This window comes from Crotalus tigris, unplaced genomic scaffold, assembly GCF_016545835.1.
Source record: "Crotalus tigris isolate CLP2741 ecotype Arizona unplaced genomic scaffold, ASM1654583v1 scf7180000018322.853269, whole genome shotgun sequence".
In the NCBI taxonomy this organism is placed as follows: domain Eukaryota; kingdom Metazoa; phylum Chordata; class Lepidosauria; order Squamata; family Viperidae; genus Crotalus; species Crotalus tigris.
The window spans coordinates 449839-461748 of record NW_024096942.1 but is presented as its reverse complement, the minus strand read 5'-3'; the positions used below and the strand labels follow the sequence as shown (position 1 = coordinate 461748).

The 11910-nt window shown below is 40.9% G+C and overlaps 1 protein-coding gene across 1 annotated transcript in view; it reads right to left on the bottom strand.

Moving 5' to 3' along the window:
- Positions 1-288: 288 nt before the first annotated feature.
- Positions 289-11910, bottom strand: part of MOB1B (MOB kinase activator 1B) — a 57533-nt gene continuing 45911 nt past the window's right edge. Inside the window, exons 3-6 of the mRNA XM_039350337.1 lie at positions 6970-7063; positions 4632-4765; positions 2637-2800; positions 289-1508 (exon numbers count right to left, since the gene is read on the bottom strand). Coding sequence (XP_039206271.1) covers positions 1431-1508; positions 2637-2800; positions 4632-4765; positions 6970-7063 — 470 coding nt within the window. The 3' untranslated portion in view covers positions 289-1430. The remainder of the gene's footprint in view (positions 1509-2636; positions 2801-4631; positions 4766-6969; positions 7064-11910) is intronic.

Below are 11910 nucleotides of genomic sequence, written 5' to 3'. Positions count from 1 at the left end.
CAAATTCTAAACATTCTATGATAAAGGATATAAAGAGAGAGGAAAATCAGCAAAACAACACTGAAAATGTTATCAAAATGGGTGCGTCTCCAATTATCTTAAATGACCACCCGCTCAAAATTCCAAAACACCATTGTACTTTTGTTACAAGAGATAAATGCTTTCCCTTATAGCATTCTTGTTCAATTGAGACTACAAAGGGGCTGCGGATTTAGGATGCGTGAAATGGAAAAGTAAACTGCTCAGTAGACTGAGACAATTTCTCTTTATTAAAAGTTGAAACACTAGGATGCTTTGTCCCCATTTTTTAAAAATAACCAAGGTAGATTTATAAATATTTCCTTTATTAATATTACTGTTCCTTGGAAACGGCTTCCCTTTTATTTTGACTAGATGCCACTGCAGGATTTCAATTGAAAAGACTGAATTTTTTTCTAGTTCAATTTGATAAAGCACTGATTGAAAAAAATAATCCTACCGGTAGATCAGAATGAGTTAAAATCTTGGCAGAATGTATATTGTCAAAAGTAATGTATCCAGTATCATTCTTGGCCCCTACAATATTGGAGATGTATTAGATCGGGGTCCTCAACCTTGGCAACTTTTAAGACTTGTGGACTTCAACTCCCAGAATTCCTCACTGAGGAATTCTGGGAGTTGAAGTCCACAAGTCTTAAAGTTGCCAAGGTTGGAGACTCCTGTATTAGATGGGTAGCTCAGTATGTTATTTAAAAAATATATATGAAAAAATGAGCCACTCATTGACTTCTCTTCCCCAAACTATGTTCGCTTCTAAAGTCATTGCTTTCTCTTAAAGATTGGAGATCACTGACAGACGTTATGGCTTTTAGAAAAGGTTTGCACATATTTATTACATATAACAAGTATTAATAAATGTCCTGGGTAGCTATTTGTGTTTTCTGTTTCCAGCAATGTTCTTTGTATGTGCTTTGTACCCCAGAAGAGAATCTACCAAGGCACTTAGAGAAGATTAAATCTCTTTTTAAGGACCTTCTGAGAAAAGATGTACAACTGGCAATCCTGCACTTTCCAACTAGCAGTGTGTCACATTTCCCAACAAGCATGTCTTTTTCCTTTATTAACACACAACATCTGCTTAAAAATGAACAAGAACAATGAACAAGAACAGAAAACCATTTACTGTGTGTGTGTATATCTCACTAAGTGAAAGAGGTTTTCACTAAGAAAAAGCACAGAGAATGGATCTAGGTTGCCTGAAGTAAAACAGAAGTTTCCTTTCCTTTCTAAAACAAACAAACAAAAGGTTGCAAACCTCCACACACTTACTCGGGAGTTAAAAGTCCCCTGGAACTTAAATGCGGTAGAGAATTTCAAACCCAAATCCCTTAAAAAACCCCACATGCCTGCTTAAAGAAAACAAAACAAGATTTCCATAATTTCGTTTTCGCTTATCTATCCTTGGAAGTGAGTTTTTCAATCAGTTCTTGGAGCGGGGCAAGTTCTCTTCTGTCTATAAGATTAAATTCCTGTGGGAGGGAGAAATAAAATCAACATCTCAAATCAGATGCTTAAAGGGAAGATATTAAATCGCTGAAAGCAAATCACTTTATGAGGAGATTAGGGAGAAAAAGACAGGTCTCCTAGGAAGGAAGGAAGGAAGGAAGGAAGGAAGGAAGGAAGGAAGGAAGGAAGGAAGGAAGGAAGGAAGGGATTTCCTGCTTCTCAGGAATGTACTTTACCCATCTTTTGTGGCATGCATGGCCAGAAATTACCTCTTGTGGTTTCAGGAGTTCCCTAGCTAAAACCCACCAATGCCTCTAAATATCTGGTGCAGTTTCCACCCTGTTCTAACCAAAGCAGACAAAAATCAGTGAAGAGAAATAGATTTAAGTTTCACTGCCCTACCTACAGCAGTGGCTAAAATTGTGGAAACCTTTTGGGAAAAGTGTATTTTTGAGGTTTGATGGCTAGTAACACCACTTGTTTTTTGGAGTAGTACCATAAAATTATATATCAGTGGAAAGATAATTTAATCAAGAACGTAATGCAACAAAGTTTGTTCAATTATCTGTACTGTGTTCTATGAAAAGTTGTAGCCAGATAACCAGAAAAAGGAAGCACAACTTGCTTAGGTTGATATCAGGTAGCTTTCCTTCATCTGATGGTAGCCAATGAGCGTGAGTGTTTAGAGAGCCAATCGGGTGTCATCTTGTTTTGGCAATGAACCAATCAGATCACAGTAGGGTTCAGTTATTGAAGCTGAGAGGAGGACATTTGTCAGTGTGTTATGTGATCGCTATCAAGTTGGTTGGGGTTTTTCTTGTGTTCTTTCATTGAGTGAGCTTGTAAAACATAATAAAATTAAAGTAAAGGTGCAAAGAGTTGACTGCTTACCCAGAAAGCGATGTAAAATAGTATTATTAAGTGAACAAGGCTACAGTGATAAAGAAATGAGAAACGGGTGGAAACTTAAGCAAAAGTGGCATTTCTACTGTACACTTTTCCCAAAAGGTTTCCACAAAAGTCAAGATTATAGGAAATAGTTTTTCAGCTATTGAGAATCCCAAGATATATTCCCCTCAAAGTGGCAGAAAGCTGCAAAAATTATTTTGTACGTACAAAATTAAATCACAGCCATTGCTGTGTTTGTTTACCTGAACAAAAAAGATAAAGTGCTTGAAGGATGTGTTGAGATGTGCCTCTTCTTGAAGCTGAATAACCGGATCAAAGTGCTGGTGATATATGTGAGCGTAAACTCTGAAGAGACGCTTTAAGATGGTCTTAGCTACGGACATGAAATTCTTTGGGAAAGGAACACCTGGAAATCAAGCAAAATATAAATCATTCCCATTCTACTAAACAGCTATTCAACGTTGCCAGAATGTGAGGACCAGATTCATCGGAAAAGCACTATCCAAATACAGGTTTGTCCCAGCAAAAATATTTAAATCAGGGATCTTCAAACGTGTCCCTTTTATGACTTGTGGACTTCAACTCCCAGACTTCTGGGAATTGAAGTCCACAAGTCATAAAAGGGGCAAGTTTGAAGACCCCTGGTTTAAACTATCCAGTGAATTTATTTAAGTGTCTGACCTGAATGAAATGGACAAGTCTTCTCCAATCTAGTACACTGAGATAACAACTCTGAGTTCTCCAATCAGCACAGATGCCTGGGAACTTTCAAAGGCACCCAAAGTTGCTTGGATGACTAATATAACATCTCAGATTAACCAAGTTTGCTCCAGTTGCCACCATTCAACCTTTAGATACCTTTGGCCTGGACGACTGAATTTTAATTGACGTATTGCAAGCCGTTTTGGGGAGAAAACCCCTGAAGTTGGTGTGGCAAGAGTTGGTATATTCCAACAACTCTCTGATTCTCTACCTAGCTAATTTTGCTCTGACGGATGAGGCTGCTTGGATGAGCAACGAAACATCTCAGATTAAATAAAGGTTTGGTCCAGGTTAGGGAGAGTTGCCATGAAATCATTGAATGATAGCTATTAAAATTCATATTGATAAGGGGCATTGTGAAAACCTGAAGTCCATGGAAGGACATATCATGATGGAGAAAACCTATCTGTGGGGTTGCTAAGAATCAACACTGACGTGATGGCACGTAGTCAATCTATCAGTCAATCAAACCAATCAAATTACTGTATGTATGTATGTATATGTATATGTATGAGAGAGAGAGAGAGAGAGAGAGAGAGAGAGAGAGAGAGAGTGTGTGCACTACTAAAGGTTGAGAAACCTGAATATATATGAAACCTGAATACACACACACACACACACACACACACACACACACACATATTCAAAACTTGTGGCTGGCAAAGAGTTAGTGGGAGACTAGTATAGCTATTTCAGGCTCATTTTGCCCTCATCAGCTAGTCACACCCTTCAGGGATTCGAACCTGGGCAGCTTGCAAGTTAGGCAGCTGTATTACCCTTTTGAGTCACAGGTTCCCCCTTACTCTTGTCAGCAGAAACCAGGGAGGATATATATCTTATCTGTTGGGTGAGGCACCCGGTCTACCAAATATAATAAATCAGTCTGTTCTGCGTTTAGCTCCAATCTAGGAGCATGTTTTGCAGGCAGACCTCACATACTGTGAGCACTATAAATTCAAAATTTGTGGCTGGCAAAAAGTTAGTGGGAGACTAGTATATCTATTTCAGGCTCATTTTGCCCTCACGAGCTAGTCACAGAACACAGAACAGACTGATTTATATTTGGTAGACCAAGTGCCTCACCCAACAGATAAGATATATATGTATGTATCTATATGTGTATAGTCCTCGTGTAAATCTTTTTGATGTCATGCAAAAAACTAATGATGATGATGATGATATCCATTTAGACATGTCCGACTCTTGGCGAGTCTGTGGGCCAGGTCTTCCAATCTTGCCCTCCTTCTTCTTGTTCTTTGCTCTGGCTGGTGTCAGCTTTGAGGATGCTCAAACTGGCTTCCTGTAAACCACCCAAATGTCACCAGTACTAAATATATTATGTTTTCTTCAGAATTTTGTGTGCTACTTTTTTTTGTGCCTGAAGTTTTTGCTTCCTTCCATACTTTCAGAAATAACATAAATGCCACCCCATTTTTTAAGTTAGTATAGTCCCAAAGCCCACACTTCAGAGTTACCGATTTTAGATGGAAATAGCGTCTCGTCATCCAGCTGATCCTGAACCCAGGTCATAAGGTAATCGATGTACTTTGGTGCCGAGCACTTGATTGGCTTCTTTATGTTGGTCCCATCTGCCCAATGATATTCATATCTGGAATGGAAGGAAAGTGAAATAGGTTCCTTTTAATAGGTAAATGTAAGCTCAACCATCCAGGCCAAAAGCAGGTAAAAAGCATGGCTTGGATGATTAACTCTACATTTAAATAAATAATAATAATAATAGTAATAACATTAACAATAACAATAATAATGTTGGAAGGGACCTTGGAGGTCATCTAGTCCAAACCCCTGCTCAGGCAGGAAACCCTATACCAGGGGTGTCAAACTCGCAACATCACGTGACGTGTCATGACATATCACGACTTTTTTTTCCACTGCCGGCAATTGGGTGGGCACAGCAATTTGACACCCCTGCTCTACACCATTCCAGACAAATTGCTGTCCAGTCTCTTCTTCAAAACTTCCAGTGTTGGAGCATTCACCGCTTCTGGAGGCAGGTTGTTCCACTGATTAATTGTTCTCACTGTCAGGAAGTTTCTCCTTAGTTCTAGGTTGCTTCTCTCCTTGGTTAGTTTCCACCCGTTGCTTCTTGTCCTGCCTTCAGGTGCTTTGGAGAATAGCTTTACTCCCTCTTCTTTATAGCAGCTCCCCAGATATTGGAACACTGCTATCATGTTACCCTCATCCTTTTCTTCGTTAAACTAGACATACCCAATTCCAGCAACGGTTCCTTACATGTTTTAGCTTCCAGTCCCCTGATTATCTTTGTTGCTCTTCTCTGTACTCTTTCTAGGGCAGGGGTAGGCAACCTTGGCTCTTTTATGACTCGTGGACTTCAACTCCCAGAATTCCTGAGCCAGCCATGCTGAGGGGAAAGGGAGAATTTCCAAGCTGAGCCATGGTGGCTCAGGAATTCTGGGAGTTGAAGTCCACGAGTCATAAAAGAGCCAAAGTTGCCTATCGCTGTTCTAGAGTCTTAATATCTTGAGATATTGCACTTCATTTTGGGGAGAAACCCCAACAAGAATTAGTTTGTCCCAACAGCTCTCTGACTCTCTGCCTAACCAAAAATTTTCATTTTAACTGAAGAAGTTATTTGGATGATTAACGAAACATCTCAATTTAATCAACTTTGGTGCAGTTGCCATGATTTAGCCTTTTTTACATAAGGTTCCTTTTAAATAATCCTAGATCTCCACTTACATTGTCGTGCTTTGAAGGGGGGCTGGGATACGAGCGTTTGATTTTGGGTTTGATTTCTTCCTTTTAAAATAAGAATAAGTTGTTCTCTTGAAGAGATGAAAGGCTGGGTGCTGTTCTGGCACAAAGAGTCTTGTTCCACCCCACCCACTCCCAGCAAATGTCAGGAGAGACAAAAACCACACAATATAGAACACCCTTGCCTGACATGCACACCATTTTTGAAGCCAAAAAAATTTCAGGTTTCTCAGCCTTTAGTAGCAATGAAAAGCACAAAATGTGTTCTTGATTAGAATATATTTAATACTATTATTTGATAAAATGGTAAGATATTTGGTTTCGCCTGCTGTGTTTTCCCGAAAGTAAGACCTACCCCAAAAATAAACCCCAGCTTGATTTTGGGGGGTGGGCCTAATATAAGCCCTACCCGCAAAATAAGCCCTAGTTTTGGGGCGAGGCACAGACCTAAAAATCAAGCTAGGGTGTGTGTGGGGTGTGTGGATCTGTCCTATGTGCCCCACACCCACTCACCTTGCAGCCAGGTCTCTCCTCGTTGGCCCACTTCTTCTGCAACATCTTCTGCAGCCAGGCTTACATTTCTCAGTCACAGGCCTATCTGGAAGGCCTCTGCGGCCGAGAACTGAGCTATGGATTGAATCCATGGATCGGTTCTGGAAGGCCTCTGCAGCCGAGAACCGAACTATGGATTGAATCCATAGCTCGGTTCTGGAAGGCCTCTGCAGCCGAGAACCGAACTATGGATTGAATCCATAGCTTGGTTCTGGAAGTCCTCGGCTGCAGAGGTCTTCCAGAACCGAGTTATGGATTGAATCCATAGCTCAGTACTCAGCTGCATAGGCCTTCCGGAAAGACCTGACTGCAAAATGCAGGCCCGAATGAAGCTGCTCCTTTGGCCGCAGAAGAAGTGGACCGGCTGGGCGGGGCTGTCGGTGCCTGAGGTAAGACATGCCCCTGAAAATAAAACCTGGTACCTCTTTTGGAGGCAAAAAAAGAAAAGAAAAAAAACCCGGTCTTATTTTCAGGAAAACACAGCTATTTTGACTGCCAGAAGTTAAGTATGGATGACGTTCTTACTTTGGCCCTGCAGACATCACTGGACAGCTTTCCTCTGTGCAGAAGTCTGTAATTGTCCCATAAAGCATGTTGATCTGGTTAAAGAAGTCCACAGCTATCCAAGAAAAAAGAACATTCCATTTAGCAAGCAACTACTAACGAGGGGAAAATCCACCACCACCACCACCCCGCGCAAACTAGACAATATCCTGTGTCTTTTTCAGCAGAACTGATCACCACAGAGTCCACAGGCAATGGTCGTCTGAAATACACCCCATGTTTTTAGAAAGCTGAAGAATCGGGATATAATTCCTCACAGGATTGCGAGTACAAGATTGAGATTTGCTTAAAATAAAGTGCTTGTAACAGATTTCTCCAAAATTCCAGTCCTGTCCATAAACTCCCTTCTCCTCACATTGGCCCAGTGGTAATTATCTGAGTTGTGTACTCTAAAAGTTTTTTTCAGGGGAAGAGGAGGAAAAAAAAACCCACCACAATACAAAGCAGACATTGCAGCTCTATCCCAAAGTGTATTTTTGCTGGCATGTAATTCAGGTTGTGGTTGCGTCTCTTCAAGAAGTTAGCAAACCAAGGATAAATTAATGAAGCCGGTTGGAATGAATGTTTTACTTGGACATTAAAGACCCAAAATTTCTGATTGAATTCACATTGGCATAGGCCGAGCAAATCCTTTCTAAAATTGCCAGAGATCCTTCATGCTTTCTACTCCTCTATCACTCAAGCAGAAAGCTATTGATATTAAACAGAGTGGCTTGCCCTCGTTTTGCTCTTGCAAATTTTCCATTTGTTTTTTGGAAGAACCGGTGCTTACAAAACCGTTGCAAAATGGAGCCTTGCATCAATTAATGCGTTAACTGAGTATCTCTCTCTATCTATATCTTCTTCTTGTGCCATATCCGTTATAGGACGTTGGCGATCATGTTGGCGATCCTGTTTTTATCAGCAGCCGCACGAAAAAGTGCTGCTGAGTTTTGTTCAAATCAGTCCCTTAGATTTTGAAGCTATGATGTTCTTCTTCTGCCTAGACCTCATTTGCTTCAATCTTTCCCTGGAGATTAAATGGAGTATGCCGTATTTTTCTGAGTGTCGCATCACATGTCTGAAATATTCTAATTTTCATTTTTTAATTGTTTTGATGATTTCCCTTGGCTTTTCCAGGCAGCTTATCACCTCCTCACTTCTGATCTTCTCTCTCTCTCTCTCTCTCTCTCTCTCTCTCTCTCTCTCTCTCTCTCTCATTCCCATTTTGAAAGTACAGAAGCTAAGGAAAAATAAGAACGACAGGGATAATATTCTATCCTGCGATAACGAAGTTTGTTCTTTTCATGTGATGGTCCCCTGCAAGTTGGCTGTTTTTGTAAGCGACAAGCAAGGGAAGCACCTGGCTTGTAATAAAGAAAAAAGGCTTATAAATTAAGAAGTGATTAACCCTTATTTTTTCCCCCAAAATAAAAGTGATGACCAATACGTGGTTGAATAGTCTTTGCATTTCCCTTTCGTCAATCCGATGATGATGGAATAGGAAAAGTGGTAAACCTGAACAGACCTGTTCCAGTTCATTGGAACAAAACTCAAAGTGACTTCAAAGGTTTTCGCTCGTGGAAAATACCCATTTGGCTTTGTAGACAGAGCCCTTAAAACAGTCAGCTTTGAGGACGGCCTACTCAGTGAAAGCGCGAAGCTCAAGTGAAAGCAAGAATGGTAAAACTGCCTACCGTCTTTTGTGAGACTAGTAAACCATGGTGGAAACAAGTAAATGGAGACCACATGTCCACAAAGAAACATGACTAATCCTTGCTTTAAAAGCATGAGTAGGAAGGGGGGGAAACGAGGGGAATTCACCAACTGGGAAATCAAATTATATTATATGGGCCTTTTTTTTTAGTTTTATTTAAATGAATGGACTCGTGTTGATTTCTTTTCTTTCTTTTTTTTGCTGTAGAATCGGTACATTATTAATATTACTTCTGTTTATTGTATTTCCTTTGGTATATTTCAGCTAAAAATAACTACGTCAGGAACCATGGTAACATTGGTCCAGACAGAACATCTGGCTGGCATTGCTGCCAAAACCAAGGAACAGATCGAATCCAGACCACCGTTTCTTAAGCCAGCTTCATTTCCAGCAGAATTGAGAAAGGAGAAGCTTAATCTTTGCTGTGCAAATGTGCCTTATCAAATTCTCCTGCCACAAATTTAAAGCAGAACAACATTTCTGTTGTTGAAGGCCACCTGAATAGCCTTCGTTTTAGTTTCCTGTTTACTTTTAACTGTTTTCTAAACCAACTTTCTGCTTTGGGCTATAGTGCTTTTATTCCATTACAGTTTGCTAGGTCAGGGATCCCCAACCCCCGGCCCGTGGACCAGTACCGGGATGCAGCATGCCAGCAACCGGGCCGCACAAACAAGCAAAGCCCCATCCATGGGAAGCAGGCAGCACACAAAACCACACACTTTCTGGTCTGTGGAAAAACCTTTCTCCACGGAACGGGTCCCTGGTGCCCAAAAGGTTGGGGACCTTTGTGCTAGGTCAGGGGTAGGCAACCTTGGCTCTTTTATGACTCGTAGACTTCAACTCCCAGAATTCCTGAGCCGGCATGGGTCAGCTTGGAAACTCTCTCTTTCCCCTCAGCATGGCTGGCTCAGGAATTCTGGGAGTTGAAGTCCATGAGTCATAAAAGAGCCAAGGTTGCCTACCCCTGGCCTAGGCCTAGGCCGCTTTATGACTCGTGGACTTCAACTCCCAGAATTCCTGAGCCAGCATGGCTCAGCTTGGAAACCTCTCCCTTTCCCCTCAGCATGGCTGGCTCAGGAATTCTGGAAGTTGAAGTCCATGAGTCAAAAAAGAGCCAAGTCCCTGTGCTAGATTTTCGTCAATGCTGGCTGTGGATTCTGGAGTTGAAGTGCCACATGCCTTAAAATTGTCAAGGTTGAGAAACACTTTTGTAAAATAAAAAAAAAGGGAGGGCTCATTTTACTGGGAGGAATGAGAATACTTTATTTGGCAGTTTTAGTTAGTTGGAGAAGAATCAAATTGTTGTGATTACAGGCGTTGTGATCCTCGATTACAACAGCTCAGTTTAGAGACCGTTCAAGTTATAATTGCTACTAAAGTGACTTATGATCATTTTTCACACTTACAGCCATATCCACGTCCTCAGGGTCACGTGATCAAAATTCTGAGACTTGGCAACTGACTCATATTTATGACAGTCGCAGCGTCCCGGGGCGTCATCTTTTGCACCTTGTGGCACGCAAAGACTTAATTAACATCTGTGTTCGCTAGAATTAGTGGCAGTGATTCACTTAACAATCGTGGCAAGGAATAGATCATAAATGGGGCAAATTCCGTTGAAATGTCTCCCTTAACAAAAGAAATTTGGGGCTGAATTGTGTTTCCTAATTTAGCAACTGCAGTGATCAATTAACGGGGGCAAGAAATGTTTATAAATGCGGCAACACTCTTAACAACGTTTCGACTTAGCAGCAGAAATGTTGCCTTTATATGTAGTCTTAAGTCAAGGCGTACTGTAAAATTTAAATCGAAGCTGAATGAATGGCTGTGCAAGCATTCTGAGTTACTAATAGTTGAGCTCAAACACAGCCACTGTAAATGTTCTGAAGTTCAAGCTCAGATCTTCCAAGAATTTCAATGTCGAACCAAAGTCGTTCAATCTCAGTATTTTATAATGTGTCTGCCATAGAAATAAGCTTGAAATGAGTAGACCATCCTTAAAAGTGACTTGGTTTTTTAAGTTGAACTGTGCAACAAAGCCAAATGGACATATTCCACGACTGAGCTTTAGTACTTCGATTTTTTGTCCCAATAAACACAACCAACCATCAATCACTGCGCTGGAAAGACTGAGCGAGCAGTTTTGTTCTGACTTTTTACAACTAAAATAAATTTGCTGTTTCATGCACAACCTGTTATTCAGAAATGACAGAGAAGACTATAACAGCGCGGAACTGAACGTTGTTTAGTGTGCAACATATAGGTTTTTTCTGTGGACCAAAAAACTCCTTTCTATGGCAACATCCCATGAACTGTGGAAAATGTCCTTATTGTCACCTCCATTATTACTGCGGCCATTACATTAGAGAAAACAATCAACGATTTATCAATATTCTCAACTGATTCGTTTTATATCATGGGTAGGCAATCTTGGCTCTTTTATGACTCGTGGACTTCAACTCCCGAGATTCCTGAGCCAGCCATTCTGAGGAGAATGGGAGAGTTTCCGAAGCTCCGCCTATGCTGGCTCAGGAATTCTGGGAACTGAAGTCCACGATCATAAAAAAGCCAAGGTTGGCCTACCCTGGTTTATATTATTACCTATCCTGTCAATAGCCATTTGATATGGGATCTGCGCTCCAAACTGCAAATGGTGGGATTAGCAGATTACAGCGAAGAATGTTTTAAAATGGAAGTGGTTATTCCCATTTGTATGTCTTGTCCTTTAGTCCAAAATTTTTAAGTTCTTTGACATGCCCTGGTTGACACATTCCAGGAGAAATGGATCCATTAAAGACAAAAAAAAAAAAAAAAAAACATGCTTTCCTCATGCATCAGTGCTGAAAACATATACAGACTAAGGCAGACTCCTTACTGTTCACAGCCACCCTTCATTTAAATCTTCGCCTTCCGGCAGCATAACAGCCATCCGTAAGTTTGCCACTGCCCCAAGAGTTGCCTCTGCATGTTTCACAGCTCATATTGGTGGGATCCTTCCGAATGTTCTTCTTTGGTTTAAAAGTTTTAGAAGAGCGGCTACCACTTGCAAAGGGAGAAGGATAGTTTTGGCTTCAGAGAATGCTGAGCACTATAAGCAGATTATAATTTGACATTCGTTCTAGCCATGCCCTTTTATGACTTGTGGACTTCAAAATAAAAAAACGTCCCAAATTCCTCAGCCACGTGCCTGGCGGAAGAATTCTGGG